The following is a 23313-nucleotide window of genomic DNA, read 5'->3' as shown; positions in this document are numbered from 1 at the left end:
GATAGTGCTATTGCACAAAAAGATAGCATGCGTATGGTGTCATGTGTGTGTGATTGTTGGATCTCATTTCTTTATCACATAAAGCAGCTGCAGAGGAATATTTGAAGTTTTTTTGTTGTTGTTGTAGAACAGTCACTCTGTTTCAAATGTCTGAACATCTTTCTATAAGACAATTTGACAAAAGCAAGCTAGCTAGGAATGCATTACCCTGGAGAGAAAGGAGGGAAGCTTACACAATGCCAGTTACTTCGGGCTCTGATCTGAATCTTAGCTCCCCTCATTGTCAGTTGAAAATAGCCGTGCTGAAAGCAATAGGAGAAGTGAATCAAACTTAATTTTGTAAATCTGTCCTACTAATTAGTATAATAACATCTTGAAAGACTTGATAAGTCCTGTTGCAAATATGGATATCTTCATGGTGGTTTGCTGGGATGGAAGCAGCGTAGGCACAGACACTAAGAAGGGTCGAGCTCCAAACAACAAAAGTGATGAGGTAAAGAAAAAATAAAAAAAATATGGGTTTCTAAGCCTCAGTTGGCAGCTTGGTAATTCTTGAGCAAGCTGAGGCCTACCTCTTGAGTAGTGGGAAGAGCCCTCACGCTGTATGATACAGAGATGTGGTTTTGTCTCCGATGTTGTACGATACTTGGGGTGGCTGGGACTCAACCTGCTTCTAGCCCTGGCCTTGCATTGAGTGGATGAGACTAAGGCAGGGTTGCGATGGTCATTTGTATGCTACCATTTGCTTTGGCCTGCCAGCTCTTTCTTGCCTTTATGCAACTGCACATTGTGGAGAGCAGGAATTTATTCTGGTATGTTGCCTCTATCTCATCATATGGTGAGCGGTCAAAACAATTTCAATAAACTTTGTCATATCTGGGTTTTACTAACCATCCGTCTTCCTGTTGCTTTCCTTCCCAGCTGTGTTTGGGACACCAAAAATTCAGCACATCTGCCAGGCAGCAGATACTTGAAAATTGTTTTGAAAAATGGTTCCATCTGCATTTCTCTGTATTTTGCATCCCAGAAAGAAACAAAGGTTCTCAGCGAAGTCCTGCACGACATGAAGGAAGAGAACAAGCTCCTGAAGCAGAAGAATGCCTCAATGATAAGAAAACAAGAACACTATGAGTGTGAAATAAGTCGTCTTAATAAGGTATGAGCAAGAGTTGAGCCAGTGACTAGGACTTCTCCCTTTAATTCTAGGGTCTCTGATGTTAAGCACTAACACTACCTGATGACTTTATTTTCACTCCTTGGGTGAGCAATCTGTCTATGGTAACAAACTAATGGTCACTGTTAATCCATAGATCATAGATTCTGAGAGATGGGGAAAGAAGCAAGAACTGAATTTAGCTAACACCTGTTCATGCTGCTCTTGGCAGGTTGGAGGGTTTGCACTGTAAAGAAGAAAGTTAAGAAAATCTTTGGCTTCTTCTCTGAAACTTCTCTCTGTCATAATTATATTCTTTCTAGGTTTCCCCTCCTTAAAACAAAAGGGAAATGGGAAATGGCACAAAGCTGTTTTCATGCGCTTCCAGTGGAACACTGTGATAAAAAAAATAATAATCAAACAGTTTAAAAACTGTTGTTTTACGTATGTTCTGTCTGAGAATGGCTTCTCTTCACAAGACATATGCTCCAGTCTTATATGCATGCATGCATACATACATGACTTTGTATATATATTTGTATGTATGCGTGTGTGTGTATTTCATTGAGGAAATTGCCATAAAATAGCTCAGGGGATTTTTTTTTTTTTTTAACTGAGGGAAAGTAATAAATGCAACTTTGTTTAATCAAAAGATCACATAAAGCAGTGGGTGTTTTCTAACAATTCTGTACTTCACGGTGAACCACAAACGCTTCCTGAGGAAATGCACTGCAATAACCATTGCTGTGTATCTTTAAGTGAAGCATAAATTGGAGGACCAGAATGTGTGAAAGTCAGGGCAAAAAGGTAATGTTGCCATATTAAAATATCTGACAATTTATGATCTTTAGTTCATTCTGAAATGCATTGACAAGACTTGCTCAAAACCTTTTCTGACTTTCATTACAGATCTTGATTTTTATTTTATTTTATTTTATTTTTAGAATCTTACAGTGTTGTTGGAACTAAGATGTAGGTGAATAAACCATAGTTTTAAATGAAACATCAGCTTTATGCAACATAGTTTCTCACACGAGTGATGCTTTACTGATTTCCTGTGTAATTGCATCCTTCAGATCTCATGAACACATGTAATACTGTGACCTTTTAAGTCTAGTACCTCTGCTATTGTAGTTTCAGTGCCTTCAATTGCTTACAAATTTTCCTAAATCAAACTTCTACCTTAAAAGCACTTTAAGCTCCTTCTGCGTTACTGCTGTTGGAAGGCTGTTCTGGAGCTGTAACCCTTCTTTCATTAGACACTTTCATCCATTTCAGTTGGGCTGAATTTATTCAGGCCAGATGATGATGATGATGATGATGATGATGATTATTAATGGTAGTAGTATCAAACAAATTGCTTCACTCCTGCTGTTACCCTTGCTCTTTTCCCGTATCAACGTGAAGCAATCATATTTTCATTACCAGACAGTAGCTAAGCTGATCCAAGTTTTTTGTTCCCTTAAATACATAACCGTGCTTGCTTATGCATGATTTTAAGCTACTTAGTTCCCAGTTTATGGAAGATATAACTACTGGTTCTTAAATACCTGTTTAACCTGTTTGCTTCCAGCTTCATTCAGCATTGATCTGGTCAACCAGAGTACCCAATATGTAGATCTGATCCTACTTTGATGTTTGCCATATGAAAGTGTTGCAATAGTTTGAAATGCCATATCCCAAGACTGTTGGCTTTTCTGTTGCTGTTTCCTTGTTTGCCTTACAGTTCAAGTACTAGACAAATTTCTCTCTGACTTAATTGATAACTTTGCTGCAGCGCTATCTCAGTTGTGTCATTCAAACGTAGACTGATAGGCTGTAATTTCCCTATTAAGAAAATCTGTTTATTATTATTATTTTTTTAAAATGAAAGACGATCAGGTTAAAGTCTGCTTTACTTCATCCCATTTCTAATGTCTGTAAGGCTTTTCTCTTCAAAATTTCTTCCCAAATGTGGCACACTCGTGTGGTTAGATTAAGGGATTGCTAGCTGCATGGACCACATCCTTCTCATAACTTTGAAAACCAAGTTAGTTGTCTTTCAGAAATATAGTTTCCTTTTTGATAAATATATGTGTATATATATCAGAAAAATCTCTGTGCTTCTTGTCTTGCGATTTCAGGTTTCAGTTTTTAGTATTTCTAAATGAACATTATTTAACACTGCATGAAGTTAAGCTGAGTTAAACTCAGTGAGCTGTGAGGTCCTTCTCATTTTTACTTGTACCTTGCTGTTAGTCATCCTGCCATTGCCACAGAGCTATGTTATCCTCCTTCTTGGGAGCATCACTGTGTATTACCTTTCTGCTTGTGCTCATTTTTATCATGAAAGAAGCTCTTATAACTCATTTTGCAAAATATATGATACCTTGCAGCTCACTACCTAGAATCATGATATAAAAACTTCACAGACACTTGTGGCTGCTGACCTTCCACTTCCAATCTAAAAGCTGATGTGCAACTTGTTTTTATTACTTGTTTTGCTATTTGTGTAGAGCACTGAAGTGTCATATTGTAAAAGAGATTAGCAGTGGCTGGAAGGGACAAAAAGAAGATTAGTCAGTGAGCTATTTGTGTCCACATCATCCCATATTTAGGTATAACCTTATTCACGTATAACGTGGAATACAATCTTTGTCAGTAGTATACCTCTTTCTCTCCTGCACTGTTCTTAGGGACAGTACTTCATCAGATAAAAGGCCTCCCTTTTCTCTTCTGCATTCCTTGTTGGAAGTGCTATTTTTCCCCCTTTTTGATACTTCACGGAAGATGAATTCCACAATACTAATCGTTGGGTTTCTTAGGTGCTCTTTTTTTTCTGCTTGTCTTCTTCCCCTTCTCCCTTTTCCCTTTCCAAGTTATTTTCTCCCTTCTCTTACAACATGAGTGGTGCATGGCCAGTCAGGGGAAGCTGGGGACCACTAGCAAGAAGAGAACCTTCTAAAGTGGAGGAAATTAGCTGAGTCCGTATGTTCCGTGGGAGATGCAGAAAAGCACTGAAATTGAAATGTGAGCGTTTGTGGTAGAGTAAATAAGAAATGTGTAAGTGTGGTTATAGACAGAAAGTGGTAAGAATGATTTAAGAACTATTCCAGTCCAAGGGACAGCTGTGGAACACTATTAAATAAATAAAATCTGCAAAGAAATGTAGCAGAATTTGAAAAATAGTATAGGAGCATTCTCAGTGTAGTGTGTGTATACATGACTCCCTCTAGTGACAAGTTGTAGAGACTACATAACTTCGTCTCGATGTGAATATTCACTTTGGTTCCAGCTGTCGAAATTTGTGCTCCTGGTGCAAAAAGTGTTTCAGTCTGACTTTACTACAGGAACATTTATAGGCATAGTCGAATGCTACTTTAACATTCTTGGGTTGTTTCGTCTTTTGACACCGGTCTTGGCTTTCTCAAATTCTGATTTGCACAGGGAAAACGGTATTTCTGAATGAGATTTGCAGCCGTGATTTCCACAGCTAGTTGTTGGTTATAGTTTAAGTAAAAACACAGTCTTCTAAACTACACCATCTCAAATTCATGGATCTAGTGTAGGCGCTTTGAGAATTTGGACTTAGGCATACATAAATGTTATTCACAATATTCACTGTATATAATTGAAACAACTGCAAATGAATGAAAAAAGGTCTGTGACTCTACTTAAGGAGAAAACTTTATAATGCTGTAAAGTAAATCTTTCTGATGTGGTGGATCTCAGTACAGTAACTATGATGCTTTATGTTGCAGGCCCTTAAGGATGTGTTGCAAAAGAAGCACCAATCTGTTCCTGGGACTCCTTCAGAGGGGGTTGACAAGAACAGCCTTGAGGACATGAGAACCCAACTTGAAGTTCTCCAGCAGCAGGTGAGAATGGCTGGAAGCAAGCCTGTCTTGAATTTCATGCCATACGATTTTGCCTTCTCTCCCAAGAACAGTGCCTGGCTGACTTGCTATATAGTACTTTTGAACGGAAGAGTTATAGTCCATTCAAATTGGTGTTTCCTAAGATGCTATCATCACAGCAGTGTCCATAAAGTGAAATTCAGTCCTTGCGAAAGACTGGAGCAAGCTCTTGTGTAGGGTTTCAAGCTGCAGAATGATTCTTGTGATTTTTGGAGGCGTCCTGCCAGCTCCCTGCTAGGGACTGAATTTTCTCCAGAGAGAATGCCAAACTTCATGAGTTACTGACGAATTTGTTGCTTGTATCTTCTGCTCCTTATATCGTAGAAGTTGAATGTTTAATGAATTGTCTAGAGAATGCTGGTCTTGGAAAATTAGAGTGTTGGTATCGTAGTTGTTCAAAGTGTGGTATGAGACTTTTGAATCTATAACCTGCATACCAATCACTACAGAGAATTATTTTTTTAAATCTTCATTTTGAGCAATTCAAGTGCTTTGTGCACTCTGCATATGAGAGAATATGTTTAAAAGCATGATACTTTTCAGATAATCTAACAATTTTGGTCTGTCATCCTGGACAGTGTTAGGGCTAACATTATTGACACACAAATGGATGTGATCAGAATGGGAATTTTATTCAATGGGAATAAAATACTTGTTTCTGTCACGTTTGACAGCAGAGCCAGATTTTGCTCTCTAATGTAATGCTTGCCACATGCTGGAGAATAAAATCCTGCACTTGATTGTACAGTAATGAGTTATTTCATTCTACACAATAAAATAGAGTAAACCCTTTTTCTTTTTTTTTTTTTTTTTTCTTCAGAATTCTCATGGGGCAACCATTTTATGATTATATTTCTCTAGTTGTATAAATCAGTGCAGTGAGTCCAAACTTCCTTCTGCACGAAATGGAGCAGAAAGCTCTAACTGTATGGAGGAGGGACCCCTGGGACACACAATATGACAGAGCCTCACCAGAGCTTGGCTGTCACCAGGCCATCCCTGGCTACTATAGAAAAGTTAAAGGCATTAATTGCTTCAGAGATGTCCCCCTGTTTCTCAGGACAAGAGAATATAATGATAAAGCTGTGACAAAGTTTGCTCCCTTGCAGCTTCAACAAATTGTACAGGTGGGGAGCAGTAGGGAGGTGAGACAGCAGAGAGTGAGGTAGGAGAGAAGAAATGAGGAAACTCTAATAAAGAGGTGCATGTAGGTGGACAGAGGTACAAGAGAGCTGCATGTCTGCAAACATCAGCTTTGCTGCTATTTTGGAGGGTCAGTAGTGCTCGTGCCTCCTTCAGGCACAGGCTGTAAGCAGAGATCCACGCGGCCACACAGAAAACCTTTGTTCATTTTACACACTGTTATTCAGGGAGGGGGTTATATCTAGTGTGGGACCGTCAGATTAAAAAAAAACTTGCAAAAATCAGCTGCAACAGGCAGGTCGTGAAAATTTATAGAGCCCTGTGTTTACTTCTTTTTTCTTTCCCTGAGGTATTAACATTTCTTTATTTCTCCTGTGTAGTCGTAATACTGCTGCCAGCAAAAAAAAAAAAAAAAAAAAGCTGTGTCTATGCTAGGGGCAGAGCATGAGACACAGCAACCAAATTCTTTGACAGTAGATTGTCAGCAGGCTTTAGTGACCAACTGAAAGGACTCCTGAAAGCTTTGGTGATAGTTCCCACTCCAGTGTGCTTTTGCTGTTATAGAATAATAGAACCATTCAGGTTGGGAAAGACCTCTAAAACCATCTAATGCAACCTTATCTGTCATTGAAAGTGCCACTGACCTTCAGCTTCATACCAGGTGGATGCCTGCCCATTAGTTGAAGAACTATGGGTTTCTTTCCACAGTGTTTCAGCCAAGGTGTAAACTTCTTGACTGTCCTGACTAGTTCAAGTTTTTTAGCCATAAATATATTACAATGGCTCTAAATACTGTCACTTACTCTGCACAGCTTAATCCTTTGGGCCACACTCTTGTTAGAGAGTTAGAGCAGCAGAAAAGGTAAATCTGCAGGCAACTGCAAAGGCATAAAACAAGGTAGGCTCAAGGCTAAGCTTGTCATGTGGTATTCAGTGGGCTATGAAAAAGGCAGGATGTTCTTTGATCACAGTTGCTCATCATTAGGTTGGATAAAATGATAATCTTCTGTCAGACAGTGTGATAGAAGTCATTTTTTTGTGCTGTGTGAGCACCTCTGGTCTCCACCAGAATGCTAACTGCTTGCATCTGAGATACTGGAGAGATTAAAAGATGTTTGCAATTGAAAACTGGAAAAAAAAAAAACATAAAATGTTTGCCCTACTACTGTTTATCCCTTAAAAAGATCCACGTCTTTAGTATTTTGTATCTTACTTATAATTGTTAAAATGGATATTCCCCAGTAAGCCTTTTAATTATGACTATCTACAAACAGTGAAGCTGTGGACTGTTTCAGTTGATGTGCCACTGTGGAATTGTCATTTTGTATTGTTCATTAAAAAAAAAAAAAAAAAAAAAAGAAAAATAGTGAGGGAAAATCTTTTGGTTGCAGGACTGTAAAGAGGGATCCTTTTGGAATGCATCCCACTGCTTGGCCATTGTTTAAAAAGCAGCCATATAACAAAGTGGATTAAAATTTCTGTTGTGGCTCTGCTGAAATTCACATAGTCATAATGATTGCAGGTACAAATATATGAAGAAGACTTCAGAAAGGAGCGATCTGACAGAGAAAGACTTAATGAGGAGAAAGAAGCATTGCAGAAGATTAACGAGAGATTGCAGTCTCAACTGAATAAACTAAACTCTCAGGTATGAGTCAAAAGAAAGTCACTATTGCCAGCACATGTGTATTTTATTTTTATTTTCTCACTCTCCACACAATCCAAGGCTTTCTGGCTTCCATTAATTGACATTGGATTTTATGTGAGGTCACCACCTGGGATGAAATCATTCTGAAGTAATGCAGTAAGAAGATGAGAAATGATTAGAGGCAACTTCCAAATTAAGTAGATGAAGGGAGTGTTTATTGCAAGAACTCTTCAAACATATCTTAAAATACAGGGGGGGAATCAAAAACAAATCCAGAGGACTCTTGATTGTTTCACTGGCACTTGATATGAGAGTTGTAACATCAAACCAGCTTTTGAAATAAAAAGCGTCTGTAATGAATCCTGACCTCTGCTATGGAATTACAGAGCAATATTAATATCACTGAGGAAAAAAAAAAAGTCTCCATCCAAATTAGCTGAGCAGCCTCTGGAATAATTTCTTGTTGCAACATCCTTTTTATCTCTTCAGAGTAGTGTCAGTATTCTGTTCACAGACATTCAGGAAGCCAAAGCAAAGTCATGGCATGCAAAATTTTGAGCTTTCTTAACTCCCTTTAAAAGTTATGAAATTTTGAGGTTTCCTGTCTTGACAGAGTTGTGCAATGTCTTAAAAGAATGGCTGATTACCAAAATGTTCTGTGATGATTTATTGTTCTTCCCAACTTTGTTTTGAAACAGAAATTGTGGTATTGCCTTATTTTCAGCCAAGCCATTCATCAATACTAGTAAGATCTTGCAATAGAGTCAGAGACAAGGTGCTGTCCAGTGTTCCTCACTGCCACCAGCTTCAGTTGTAGAGGAGCACAGGTTGGGCATCTTGACTGATGCTAGGGCACTGCTGCAGTTGGGCCTGAGGCTAACCTGTGCTTTTGTAGGTGCTTGGAAGCATTCCATGCAGGTGGAAAAACCAAACAAACAAAATGGCGGTGCCAGAGTGAATGCTGTGATTTGCCATTCAGGGCATCCCAGGCATGCAGAAATACCTTGGACAAATCTGCTACTTTGCATGCAATAACTTTTAGTTAGCTTTCCCCTACCCACTAGCCCACTTCTGGTTGGTTCAATAAGGTGTGTCTGTGTGTAGGACACGGCTGTAGATGTCTTTGTACTCCAAGACATCTTCTATATATTTTTGTTTCATCTATAGACCATAGAAACCTAAACTTCTTGTATGGCCCTGACTGGTCAGTCAGTGGATGCTGTGAGAACCTCTCACAGCAGTGACAGTGAGCAGAGGGACTATAAATGGGGCTAAAAGGCCTCTCCCACTCCTCCCCAGCCCCTCTGGACCAGGACCAGTGATTTATCTGCAGTGCATGCATACTGTGCGCCCTACAGGTGGTACAAGCTCTGTGTGATATGCCCCTGCATTGCAGTGACATTGCAGCTTTGGATGTGATTTTTAAGGGTTTGATTTATCAGGGTGAATATTTCATTTATTTTCAGATTAAGACCTGTGTGAAGGGAAAGGAAAAACTAGAAAAGCAGTTGCAGCAGCAGGTATGTTTCTGTTTACCTGTGCCTTGTTGTTGGATGTAAATGAAATGCTGGCCCTCGGGAGCAGTGAGGAGCAGTCTCCATTTCTTATGCTCCCGGTCTCTGCCTCTGCTTGTCAGCCACCAAAGCCAGTGGCATTAGATGTGACAGGAGGGGCTGAAGGGTTCAAGCTCTTTATGTTGGGAGAATGAGCACTTCCTTTCTTCCTCCTCTTACCCTCTTGGGAGGGAGGAAGGAGGGCACTTAATCTCACAACATAGAGATCTTGAACCCTTGCCAGAAGATTGGTCCTGTACATAACTGGCTATCATCTGCAGGACAGATGCTGGGACTTGCTGCTGTATTCTAGTTGACACAGGAGATGGAAGCTAGTCGAGTTGTACCTGAGGCTCACCTATATACAGAGGCTCAGTACCAGGCTTTAAGCTGTCCTGTGTGTGTGTTCAGCTTCAGCTGCTGGCCCAAATCTATTCCATGAGTTATCTGTGGCTATGGATGGATGAGAGAGACCAGTACGGTGTGAATTTGCAGTGCATCAGATGTTCCACAGTATTTGACCCTGCTCAGTTCCTCCTTTTTCATGTAGCCTTTATCACAGGGAATTTCTGAGGCACTGGTACACACACAGGCAGCCGCTGCTGAGTAGTTGGGGCACTGGCAGCGTACACTTGGGAGCATCTTGTTTGTCTCTTCCTGCTTTGGGATGTGATTAAACAAGCTTATGAAGTACTTTAAATACAAGAGGAGCCATGCAGTGTATTTATTAGTTTATTTTCTTAAGTCAAATTATTTAGTTCTGACTCATCTTTCATTCCTCCTTGTTCTGTCCTTAGGCAAATTCCCATTAATTCTACTGGGACTCAGAAAGCCTAAGAAAAGGCACAACCAAATCTCAAGACCATAGACTTTGGTCCTTTACCAATATTATTTATTTTTCTTGTTATGCAAATGCCTGTCCACATGTAGCTCTGCTTCAAACCATTGAATGTTACTAATGTGTAATGAAGATCTCTTGAATATGGAAAGCATGCAGAAATATGCTTGCCACATATTGAAAAAAGATATTTTCTAACATAAAAGGTGTCAAGAATCTGGCATGAGAAAAGTCAAATTTCTTAAATGCTTTTAAAATTGTGAACAGTCTGAAGAAGCTAAACTGAAAGCATTGTTACTAATGCTGACAAGGGGGATTTTCTTCCCTGTTGCTTTTCACCAATGAATTTGTATGCGGATACTGTTGGTTGTCATATCCTGCTAGTAATGTATTTTTTTTTCTTGCTTTGCTTAATTTTTGACAGACAAAAGACCTCCTGGTACAGTCTGAGAGACCCATTTACCCACCTCCACTCTTTCTCTCCCCATGCGTTAATTATGGGAACTGTGGGTTGGTTCTTCACTATCAAGATCCACGAGTACATCCAATGTCTCGCAGGGCACAAGAACAACAGCAACACTCAGTAAGGTTCCCACCTTCTCCAGTTTCACAGGGGCACTGATTTTCTCACAGTGTGGTGACCACAGAAGAATTAACATGGTGCTATCACACTGCTGTCCTCATCAGTTACTAAATCTGTTGTTTTTTTGGCTTGTTTTGGTGCCAGGTCAAGTTTTTTTTACTGGTTTTAGAATTACCTCTAGATCTGGAAGAGCCTTTCTGATCTCTGTACAGTCTCTCTTTCATGTTTGTCTTCCCCCAGATGATGATTTTCTTTTATAAGCTTGTTCTTTTCTTTGCTGTTCCTGTGTCTTTGGTACTGAACTGCACACAGAGTGCTGCCATGTCTCAACTGAAGCATAACCCACTGAAATCTGTGCACAGAGGAAAAAATGCAGCAATTTAATATTTGGATGATAAATTATAATTTAAGTATGTATTATTATATATTTTAAATTTATTTTGGCAAAAACTGTTCATCTATAAAACCGCAAGAAGAAAAAGAGACTATACATTTGTTTTCCATGATGCTTCTGGTCATTCTATAATTAAAAAAAAAAAAAAAAAGAAAGTTGTTCGATTGGATTCTTGTTGGTTTCTTAGATTAATTTACATACATGTAAATGCAGAGCCTTTTCTAGCTGGAGCCCAGTTCTGGGCATACAAAGTAAATGACAGTGACACAATTGGGTATCTAGTTGCAGTTGGCATTATTCTGTTCTCTTCCCTCTATTCAGCTGAAGAAGGCTTGTTGACTAATGTCTTATTTCCGTGTCCTACCCTGAGTATTTGTGTCTCTGGCTCTATTATTGGAAAATGACTTTCGTGCTTCACTTACGGTTTCTGTATTCACGGATAATACAACTGTCCTACCACCAGGCAGAACCCCTGTAGGCAGGCTGCACAAACACACGTTTCCCGTACATTCCCACATGCTGACAAGCTTGTGGCAGGGTGCACAATGCTGTTGTTCAACTCTAAGGGTGAAGCCCCAGATTTTGTTGCTTGTGTTGAGTAGTATCTTCCTTCTGGTACTCTGATGTGAAATGGGATTATGTGAGGAGTGAGGTTTACTGAGGGTGAGGCACTCAGGCTGAATGCTTTAGGAATGCAATTTTCCCAAGCAAGCCCGTGTGTTGGAAGAAAGAAAGAAAGAAAAAAAAAAAAAAAAAAGAGCGTAAGTGGAAGTTATATCTGAGCATGGCTAACACAGTGGGAAATTTTAATTTTTTCCTGGCACATGACAAGGTCCTGTCTTCCTTGGCATGAAGAGGAATCCTTTGCCTTAGGGCAGGTTATGTCAGGATGAGTTATCTGTTTCAAGAAAAATACCGACATTTTTGAAATGCTGTTGGTTATCTAACAAGTAGGCTGTGCTTGTTCAAAACCAGTGAGAATAAATTTAAACATGGTGAATGTCATTTCTGCCTATAAAGCTGTTGCCTATCAAAAGATGTTCATTATTTGTGAAATTACAGCTTAGTTTCTGCAAGACACGTATAAGGCTTTCCGACTGCAGAAATCCATTTGAAAAGCTGTGGTCAAACGAATCATTTCTAAAGTCCAGGAGTGTGCTTATCTGCTTGTTTATCAGAGTTGGAAGTATCGCAGAATGTTTTTTGCTGCAATTTGGACTCTGTCCCAGATTATTTTGGCTCTTCCCCCTGAACTTTCATCATCTGGGTTTCTAATTCTGCAAGGGATCACTGGGTTTACAACTTTGCCATTCCTGCTGGAGCACTGGGGTCAGTTTGACTGGTTGCTTTGTAACTCCCAGTTTCATTCTGAGTTTTCTTTGAAATTCTTCGCCTGTGAGAGTGCAGTGTTGCTGCTCTGAGCTTTTGATAACTCCCTGAGCAATTTGTTAGCAATGAAGAAAGGTGTTAGAATTTAATGAGTGTCCTGAGTTAACATACGTAATCCTGTGTGTTTAGTCTGTGCTTTTGCTTTTTCAATCTTTTTATATCTTGCACCTTTTCGTTCCTTTTACATTGTCAGTAGAAACGTTTTTGTTTAGTCTGACATGAAATACATCTCTTGTCTCTGAAATTCATTCAGCTTTGCATTGTGTATGTATGAAAGAGTGGATCAGAGAACAGAAAATTCAATAGAAACTCAGAAGAGCAATGCAAATAAGTATATTTTAAGCCATCAGTGGAAAAAATGCATAAAGCAAAGCACAGTCTGGCTTTGTATCAAAGTGTGTTTTGTTTGCCCACAAACACAGAATTAGTTAGTAATTCATGTGGACGTTATTATTTAAGTGAAGATAGGATAGTTCCTTTATCCTAACGGTGTAGGATAGCAATTACTGCTATGTAACTGCAAATGACAGCATACATAAAAGTTAAATCTGTTTTCTATATCTACAGCTTCATCCTGCTGCCTTAATTTAGGCAGAACTTCTTTAGAAGTCAATGAAATTTCTTCCCCACAAGCTGAAGTGTGTAAGAGTCTCCTTGGGACTACTCAGGGTTTTGTCAAGAGCAATTTCTGCAAAACAAGAATCATTTTCCCAGTTTAACTAATTTGAAGCAGTAATTACCTGGAATTTGATGAGCTTGCATGTACTCAAACCAAATTGATGGTTTAATAGAGCTTCAACTGAAATGTCTGGTCCCAAAATTGTTTATTTAGTTGCAATGTGCTACTTATTTACCACAGTGTATAAACTGTATTGCAATATTTCTTTCTTCCTTGCTGTTGCTTGCTAGAAAGGATTTCCCTGGATGAAACTATGCCTGCATGGACATCACCTTCCCAATACATCCTCTTAGAAGAAAGATTGGGAACCTTTCCATCCCACAATACTTTCAAGAAGTTATTAGATAACAGCTAATGTAATTGCAACACAAATGCTAATCTGTGGAAAGGGAGAAGGGAAAGAATTTTACTCAAAGGATCAAATCATGCAAAAAACTGTGTTTATCCATACTGAAACTGGAACAGCTTTACCTGTTAGGTCGGTGTGTGTGTCAGATATCTCTGGGCTTCCTAAATATAGAAGATAGAGCTAGTTAAAAATGTGATTTCTGCTATTATTTTCTAGTCTGTTTTAGCAGTAGTGTACTACAAAGCCCTTTTAAAACCTGATTTGTTTCTGTTAATGTTTGTTTTGATTTGGGGGATCTAGAAAGGCTTACACCAATATTTTAAATCAGTTCAGCATTTAAACCATGTTGCAAAAAAGGAAGCAAGCTGAAAAGACTCAATCAGTGGAAACATAAAGCTAAATATAAAATTTTTGTAAACTACTTTTGCATGACTAACAAAAAGCTTCACAGCACAATTATGTTTTTAACATGCCACTATTCCTTTGTTTGAAGTGTCTATGAAATCTATATTGCTGTAATAATGTTTTATTGTTCTGTGCAGCCAGACTATCAGTGGTATGTTCCTGACCAGTTTCCGCCAGATGTGCAGCACAAGGCAAATGGTAAGACAACAGCTGTACAGAGCATATTTTAAATATGCTTTTTAAAATAAGGGCCTTTGAGGGTTATATAGTAAACTTGCCTATTTATCTGTTGAGGGCTTACGTGACAGCTTTGCCTCAGAGAGCTGAGGCTGGTGTATGTGCAACACAGGTGAGGTTTCTAATGTAATACAATCCGCGTTAGAGCTTTCAGCTTCATTGCAATTTGTAAATTATCTCTATTGCACATTAAAGGATCGTACATTTACCTCATTAACTGCCTAGTAAGAGTCCTAAAGAATAGATATCCTTAGAGTTTTCCTTAGAGCTTCTGTTGCTCTAAGACTAAATTTAATGATGGGCTGAACCTGGGGGCTGGGGTAGAGCAGGTTTTAGAAGCCCTTGGTAACAAAGTGCAGGTTTTAGGACATCATTTCACTTTAAAGGCAAAATGCCTGTTGCTGTTCTAGATCTGCCTTGGTAGTTCACGGTGCCTGGTCTTAAAATGACTGTTTAAATGGACAAAAATAATTTCTTGCTGAAGTGTTGGTGTAAGCTATCTGCTGGAAAACAGGAAGAGCATTTAGTATTTGTACCTAGGTTTGAAATCATGCTAAATTCCTTGGTGTTTTAAAGTAGTTGGGTCAGACTGGTCAAAAGACAGATGCCAGAGAGCACAAAGATAAAGTGATGTTATTCTGGGTGGGAATCTGTCCCTTCATGTTGTCTTCAGAAATTTCCCAAAGTCACCCCTTTTTTCTCAGAAGTAGTCAAAGATCATGGCACCTCAAGTTCTGTGTTTTGCTCTGTTCTAATGTCTCATGGCTCATTTGTAGTGATACCATCTCAGATGAATAGTGCATCATCCTGTGCAGTGCATGGGGATCAGCAATGTTCACTCGTGTGTGCTGTGGGAGCATGTGTGCTCCATCTGGGTGCCATGTCACGGTGCAAGTGGACACCACATGGGGTGGGAGGGAGTCCTCACCAAAAGTTGTGTTGTAACTAGAAGAAGATGGCTACAGAGGAACTCTTCCGTTGTTTGTTGTCCTCTACATTTGCAGGGAAGAGAGGGTAGGGTGGGAACGTAGCTTGCCAAAATGGAGAATAAGCTTCACATAGATACATGGCAACTGCTTGGAGGGTTCTGATGTGGTTGTAGGGAAAGTAGAGCTGTGACTGCAAGAGAGGCCAGGAGATTAATTCTGTAGTTCCTCCCACTTGAACTCAGAGTGATTTATTGCACCAGAGGATACTGAGAGGATGTTTATACCAGTGTATGAAACAAGTCCAGCCACCAACTGCAGCTGTGGTCCAGGGCAGTACGCTTATGGAATATGAAGAAAAGAGAATTCTTTCACACTGCTTGATTGTAGTGACTTGACTTCTGTCTCCCTGAAAAAAAACAAAAGTGTTTTTAAATCCATGCTTTGTTTTTCTATTACTGTTGTTTGTCCAGAACATCCAAATACCTCTTCCTCAGTGGAAGAGCGTTTAGGAAACTCAGACTTTTTTCTTCTCTTTCTCTTTTAGTGACCATCAAAAGGAATCCTCAGCAAGTACCATCATCATGTTGTGTATAGCATAGGGTACGCCTATATGTCTTCCAGACTCTTACTCTTTTTATTTTTGATAATAGAATGGAGATTTTTTTTATTAGCTGTTGATCACGGAGAAGTCCACCTTCTACAATCATTTAAAATGCACTAGCCAGGATTTATGTATTGTAGTCACCTATGTTAAGTCTATATTCAAGTCATTTGTTTTAAGAAAGGTTTTAAAGACAAACTCCAGGAATTCATGAAGAAAGTATTCTTAACGTTGTTCCAATTTCTTTGTTCTGTTTTGGACTAATGCAAATTGCAAGGGTGAGTTTAAAATGAGCATGTGTGGCAGCATTCCTGACAGCACTTTTCTTAGCTGCTGCCCTGTTCAGAGAAGGCTTTCTTAAAGGGCTGTTGCATCTCTCCTGCCTAGTTTGTGTTTCTGCTTGTAAAGATCACATCTATTTCCATAGATATAGGGAAAGAATAATTACTGAAATGTATTTAAAAAAAAAAAAAAAATCACCACAGAGCTTTCCTACTATTTGCTCTCCATCCAATCCCCTGTTTTCCAAGGTTTCTACACCTGTCTGTTATTTTCCTCACACATCTAAGTTTTGTTGGTTGACAGAGAATCACTTACAGACAGGCCTGAGGAGCAGTGTTGTCTGTGGCATTGAACGTTCACAGTGCTGTGGTAGTTTGTATCTGGCACTTTCAGTATGAAACCTTTCTAATTAGCCTGGAAATGATTTCATCAAAATACAGGAAGGAGGAGAGGAAAAGGGCAAAACAACAACAACCAGAAACCGCAGGCCTCAATGTTCTACCCTTTTCCCACTAAGCCTCTCCAAAACGAGAATGAACAAGAGGTGTTCGTTCCGCTGTAGTAAGATATCGTAATTATCTAAATGAAATCCTTGTGGTTTAGCTTTATGGTCAAAGTGGAACCAAAGCGAAGCATTGTCAGAGGGTGTAATAATCGTGGCAAATTTGTGTTGTTTTAATGTGGTGAAGAGACGAGAGGTGGAGTGTGTGTAAATTGTCCATCCGTGGTGGTATTGTGATTATGTTATGCTAACATTGGTGTGGGGAATTTTTACAGGTGTAAGTGAAGTTTGCGAAGATCGTGTGATGAATGTTGACGAATGTATCTTAGTGATTTTAATTTAGTTACAATTTTAATGTTCTACTGCTGATCTATGAAATATGGCTTTATGCAAAACAAAACAAAACAAAACACAAAAACAAAACAACAGCAACCTGTCTGTTCAGAGTCTGAAGCAGTGAACATCACTAAGCAGGGCTGCGTCAGCTCCCTCTTTCAGAAATGTGTCAGCTAAGTGAGGTTCAGTGACGTGCCTTGCTTCTTTGACTAATGTACTTCAGAGCTGCTCCAAGCACCTTCACCTGCTTCTTGCAAGTGAAGTCATCTCTCTCTGCATTTTGCAGCTAAGTGTCTATGGGACATTTAGGGATTTAGTCTGGGTGAAAAGAAGGGTCCATAACCCTTGCAGTACAATGAAGTTACCCTATAGAGAGAGGTAGTTATTCCCAGAAGTAGGTGCCATGGCTTGGCAGACCAGTCCTCAGCCTTGAAATCATGTCAGCATGCCCTTGAATTCAATTCAGAGGCTCATATAAGAACGTGCTCGAGCATCTTACCCCTGTCTTTGTTCACATAGCACATGACAGTGTGATGGTCAGTGTGTGCACACATGTGGAGGTGACACAGCTAGGAATCTTGATAGGCATTTATGATTGTATTTACTTAAATTTTTTACTTATCCATACACCTAAATAAATAAAAATAAATAAAATACCCTAATCTTTGTACACATTGTGGTCCAGAAGTAGCTACTGTGGATTATATTTGGCCTTTGTTTATATTTTTGATTCAGTAGTCACAATTTAAATTACTTAATTCGATTTTTTTTTTAATTTGTCCATGGTTCCTCACAGTTATTTTTGAAATACCTTCTTTAATAGAAGTTAATGCTCCCCCAGAGAAAATTATAGTCAGTCTCAAAGGACAAAGCAATGAACATTTCCAACTCTGGTAACTGTGGCTGTAAAGAACTCTAAAAGTAGCAAGAGACAACATATGTGAATCTCCTGGATGAGGAAACGAATCAGGGAAAATAGAAATCTTTAGAGACAAATAACTAAAATTTGTAATCCCATCTGAGAAAGGGAGAGTAGAAGGGAAGATGCAGGACCTCAGAATTTAAGGGGAAATGATGATACAGAATAGGAGGAGGAAGCCCAAACGAGGTAAACTGTAATTGAACTGTTCTTGCTTTGCTGACCTGAAAGAAATGAGACTTCTTGTAGGAAAGTCAGAAACAGGAGGAAGAGCTTCCTGGGACAAATTGTCTTGCAAGAGAGAATTCCAGAAAAAAATAAAACGTTTTTTAGCATCAGTGAGGGGTACGAACTGTGTATGTAAGATAAGAAGAAAGTAGTCCTGTCTTGTAAGAATAGTTTAATAACTATCCTGACTGATAATAATTGTATTTCTCTACAAAAACAAACAACAACAAAATACACAAGTCAACCAACAAAACAACAACAAAAAAGGTGGTTTAATTTGGCTTTGGTGTCTAAAAGCTGCCTGTCTAGTGGATTGGAAATATTTGTATTGTGGCACAAAGCTGCCACAAAATGGCTCTATCACAAATCCTCGCAGCAAAGGTAGAGAGGTCTGTGCTACTGTAATAATCTTTGGGATACTTTGTATTGACCACTCAACTTGTTTTATAAAAACACATCTCTGGCTGTAGGGAGTTTACTTAAATATTAATAAAGAACCGTTCAGACCATAGTGGCTTTGGGACCTTAGAAACAATTTTGATGGGCTTCCTAAGTTAAACAGCGCACTGGTAAACTCGGGAGCTTGGAGATGCTTTGACCTGCTAGGGGTTGCACGGGACAGTGAAGATTTACTAACCGCGTGATATATAATTTCCAAAAAGATCGAGAAAAGGTTTTTGCTTTTGATTATGTGTTCAGTGAGGTGATGTGTTCCACGCAGTAGGTACTAAAGGCATGCCCACGGGCTGAAGTTGTTTTCATGCCAGGCCACGCTGTGGGATGCAGCTGCATGCTCTCTGTGTGGCTGCAGAGAGGTGAGGGCTTGACCTGGTTCCTCTCCTCCCACTCTTCCGTGGGGCTGTCTTGTCAAGAGGTCAGTTCTCCACCGCTGGGGTTCAGATTGAATCCAGAAATATTCAACAGGTGGTTGCAAGGAGGAGAGTGTGGGCTGTATTCAAGTTTATTAATCTGATTTTACTAGCTTGTTCTTCCTGTTTGCATCAGCAAGTTTTGTGTTGCATCGCTTGTTAAACCACTGGAGAACTCTGATAACTCATACCAGAGCTCAGCATGTCTGTCTGTGGGCATAAATGTTTCTTCTCCCTGTCTTCGCAAACATGAAATAGTCCAGCTGAAGTAGGTGAGGAGAAGAGATGGGCAGGACCACGTTGTGGCCAGCCACGCTCTGCAGGCGAGGCTGGGGAGTTCTTGGGGGGCCACTGCTGGTCTGTGGGGCCAGGTGAGGAGAAATCACCCGGCTTCCAAAACTGCGAAAGTGTTTGCTTGGAGGCCACAACAAAGAGAGGGGCAGTGTATAATGGTAAGCGGTGGGAGTTGGGTAGAGATTAAGGAAGAGGGGAGATGTCTCATTGCACCGGAGATGTATTTCGGAGAGGTTAACTTTTCTGCCTGCCTCTGGGCCGTTCCCTCCCCAGGTACTTTGCTTTGTGGAAAGCCTTCTCCTATAATGTGCTCAAATCCTTCCAGCTTAGCCTTGTTCTGCCAGCTGCACTGCCTTTGGAGGGACATTTGCTCCTAAATCTCTCTGTGCTTTGTCACTCAGCATTGCTGGAGCTAGTTTCCTCTCTTTTTTATTTTTATTTTTTCTTTTTCTTTTCCTTTTTAAGGAACAAGGCAGAAAGAATTCCAGCAAGTGTACTTAGTGTCACTTTATTTGGCAAGCAGTGTTGACTTCCTTATCCAACTGCACAAAATTGAAAAGACAGTTGGAAAAAAAAATGATTTTGGAGATTTTCCCTGAACCCATTTTTTTAATGAAAATTCTCTGGAAAAGAGGTTTATTGCAGAAAGCCTACTCAGAGCAAGAACCCTTTTACATGCTGCAACTACTGGCATGTCATGTCCTTTTTACTTCCAAAATTAATCCTACTGTATTTGTTTTCTTGGCAGAAAGAGTCTCAGTACACGTGTTTAAGAACCCCAGTTACCCCTTTCCAAACATTTGTTACAACTACTGGATTTCTTTCTCCTGAACTGTACATTTTAGTTTTGGATCCAGCTGTGCCAGGCACAGGGAGAAGCCAAAACGGGGTGCTTCTCCTACCTCTCAGTTCAAGGGGTAGTTCTGGAGGTGATGGGACAGGCAAGAGCAGCTGGTCACCACCTCATCTTGACATGCCTAGGAAAAGCAGAAATCAACCTGCAAAGCCCTGGGGATGCCCAGATGAGCATATGAAGCAGCACAATGTGTCCACTTTCATTATAATATCATCTCTTGTTCCCTTCCACGCTCTGCTGCTTTCCAGATTTTTGCCCTCAAGGTACCTACTTTGTGGCTAATGTTGTTATAATTACAGCTAATTGGAAGAAGAGGGGGAAGTGTGGGGTTTTCCACTGAAAATAATGACATCTGTAGGGAGGGGAAAATGTAAAACTGGAAAATAATTTGTGGAGATCTTCAATGAAAACCAAACAGAAAAAAAATAACTGACATCTTAATTTTCCTGGAAGAAAAAAACCCAAACCCTAAACATTTTTGGTATTTAGCCCATCTTCAGTGCATACATTACATTAGGAAATATCTGCTCCCAACTAGTCAGGACAGATATTTAATTAGTAGCTTGCCATCCCACTGGGAATGCATATGTGATTATTTCCAGGATTTCTACGGATACAACTTGATTTTTGCTAGTGCAGTATAAAGAAATGCTGCTCTGTATGCATATAATTTTTAACCCCAGTAACATGAGAAGTTCCTAAAAGAAAAAAAAAAAAAAGAAAAAAAAAAGAAAAAAAAAAAAGAAAAATAGTATTGCTTTAAAAAAGTCAACTTCACATAGTGATCAGATACTTCTTACTTTTCAGGCAGAAGCATCTCGTGAGGAGGAACAGGATATACAATCTTAGCAGCAGCATGATTTAATCATTTTATTTCTGTCAAACAACTTACCAAGATTTATCTAGATCTTACTTTGTTTAAAACACACAGAACTGTGTTCTAAGTGTGAAGCATTCTAGGCTCTGACACCTGCTGGGTACCGCAAAATGTTGTCTCAGGGGGAGAGAGACTTTTTGCTCATGGGAACTCTGTGTTGGATCATAATAATAATTAAAGAACATCTCACTGTATTTCTGCCTTCAATGTATGAATATCCCAGTCCTTTTGTTTTTGTTCAAAAAAATATATTGTTACGTGAATTCTGACATTTGGTGTGAAGCTTTTATCCGTGTATACCTTAATGATGCACAAATAACCAGTCTCCTAATTGTTGCTCTTCCTGGCTTTTGTGAACAGATAACATGAATTTTAGCTCTGAAACTACCCATAAGGAAAAATGTAACCAAGATCACCAATTCACATAGTACTGCAGCTTGTTACAAATGTGGACCTTTTGGATCAAGTTTTCTTTCCTATACATTTGGGTATTGTCAGCCCTGTGTGTTCAGAAGTGAAGGATGGTGTTACTGTGTAGTAGCTGCAGAGCAATTCTCCCAGGCAAAATCAGGTCCCTGCTGGAAGTATTTCACTCCTAATGTTTCTCTTGTAAGCAAAGTACTGTGAGTGCCGGTGTGTGCGCTAGTATATTTCCTTTCTTCAAACATATTTTGTTTTCCTAGCTTGAGTGAGCTACTATCAAACACGTATCTGAACCACAGACACCTACTTAACAGTTGTAGTACTGCTTAGTTCTTCCCTCTGTCATACTTAATGTACTCTCCTGGGTACACCTACTGCTAATGCATTCCTAATGAGCACTGCTGAATGTCAGCTGTTCTTTCTGGAGGTCTAGAAATATTTTACCTGGGGGCTGTAGGTTATGATTAGACTCTACTGTTTGCTCTGTATCAAGAATTTTCAGGACTAGATTGAAATTAAGAGTCAGAGACTACCAGTGCATTGTAGGATGTCCTTGCACTCTTTTGCTGCTTCACACTTACTGCCATTTCTGTTGGGCTGATGACAGGCTTTAAGGATATGCAGTATTGGCTCCAAGAGAGGAGGAAGAGAGAGAAAATAGAAGGAAATTAATCATAAATGGGTTGTATTTCTCGATGTCAAAACCTTTTGTATTCATTTACTTTTGCAGATTCATCCTCAGAGAAAGGAGCCCATCGCTGACATCCTCTGACCTGGAGAAGCATAGACCAAAGTCTGCAAGCGCATCGTGCAACTTCATTATTCTGTATTGTTCTGTGTTTTTGCCCCTAGCTCCTTATCTCTTTGGTACATGTTATTTATGCCTGGTGAAATGCCTGCAAGGACAATAGGAAAGCAGATCATTCAGGCTGGTGATCCTCAGGATCTAGTTAAACTCTGCTGGAAGCATTACTGCCCTTTGTTCTGAAGATGCTGTTTATGCTGGCTATGAGGATCTGTTAAAAAGCCTTATGTTAAGAGATGCAGCTATTGCTGGGGATTTGGAAGGCAGTCACATCTGGTTTGAATTCAAGAGTTTCCAGCCCAATAGTGTTGTGATATTTTCTGTTTGAGAATTCTAGTTGTTTTTATTTGATTCTTGGGAATGATTTCTTGATGTACCATCCTGAATTATGTACTATTTTCCCTGGTTGTGTGGTAAAAAGGAAATGAGTTTCACTGTTTTAACACATTTGTGTAATTGTGATTGGGGTACTACTGATGCTAGGCCAGGTACAATGTACCTACATGTATTTCTACTCTGACTCCAGGCCAGCTCTCCTGTTGATTTGGCTCAAAAACTGTATGGAAAGCATAGTCACGTTGTGTTTTTTGTTTTGTTTTGTTTTGTTTTGTTTCTTTTTTTTGTTTTTGTTTTCATTTTTTTTTTTCTGCTGTGTACTTATTTGAGTCAATACAGTTTTAGTAATGATAATTTCATGGGTTTAATGTCTCAGTGAAAACAGCTTTTTATTTCCAAACAATTCTGATAAAGAATCCCACTGTAATGCATTCAAACATTGTTGTATAACCTCCAATCTAAGAATAAAACCTGGGTCTCTAAACAAAATCTAAATGTGTGTAGACTATGAAAACATATCTGAAATTCATGATGAATGGCTGTTCAGCAAATGCTGCCCAATAACCTAATTATAAGGTTGTGTCTTTCCTTCAGGCTTTCAGAGGCAGGTATCTGAACCTGCTGGGACCCACCTGGAGGAAGGAAAAGACTTTTGTGCCATGAGCTTCATGAGGTGTCCTGTGTGCACTCCTGATAACTCAGAAGTAGTCCATCTGATTTTAAGTTCCCATGCAAACAGCCTTTTGAGCTGTACAAAGACAGAGATATCAGTTAGATTGCGTGTCATTT

The 23313-nt window shown here is 39.4% G+C and overlaps 1 protein-coding gene across 10 annotated transcripts in view; it reads left to right on the top strand.

Annotated features, from left to right (window-relative positions):
* Positions 1-23013, top strand: part of TNIP3 (TNFAIP3 interacting protein 3) — a 70163-nt gene extending 47150 nt beyond the window's left edge. For 9 of the 10 annotated variants that reach the window (XM_084518798.1, XM_084518797.1, XM_084518792.1 and 6 more), the window contains 7 exons: positions 1028-1156; positions 4894-5010; positions 7715-7840; positions 9307-9360; positions 10656-10814; positions 14168-14228; positions 22114-23013. In XM_084518798.1, coding sequence (XP_084374924.1) covers positions 1028-1156; positions 4894-5010; positions 7715-7840; positions 9307-9360; positions 10656-10814; positions 14168-14228; positions 22114-22145 — 678 coding nt within the window. In that variant the 3' untranslated portion in view covers positions 22146-23013. The remainder of the gene's footprint in view (positions 1-1027; positions 1157-4893; positions 5011-7714; positions 7841-9306; positions 9361-10655; positions 10815-14167; positions 14229-22113) is intronic. The other variant, XM_084518794.1, reaches the window with a different exon arrangement.
* Positions 23014-23313: the final 300 nt, after the last annotated feature.

Source organism: Aythya ferina (assembly GCF_964211825.1).
Source record: "Aythya ferina genome assembly, chromosome: 4".
NCBI lineage: Eukaryota > Metazoa > Chordata > Aves > Anseriformes > Anatidae > Aythya > Aythya ferina.
This window is presented reverse-complemented; position numbering and strand designations above follow the sequence as displayed.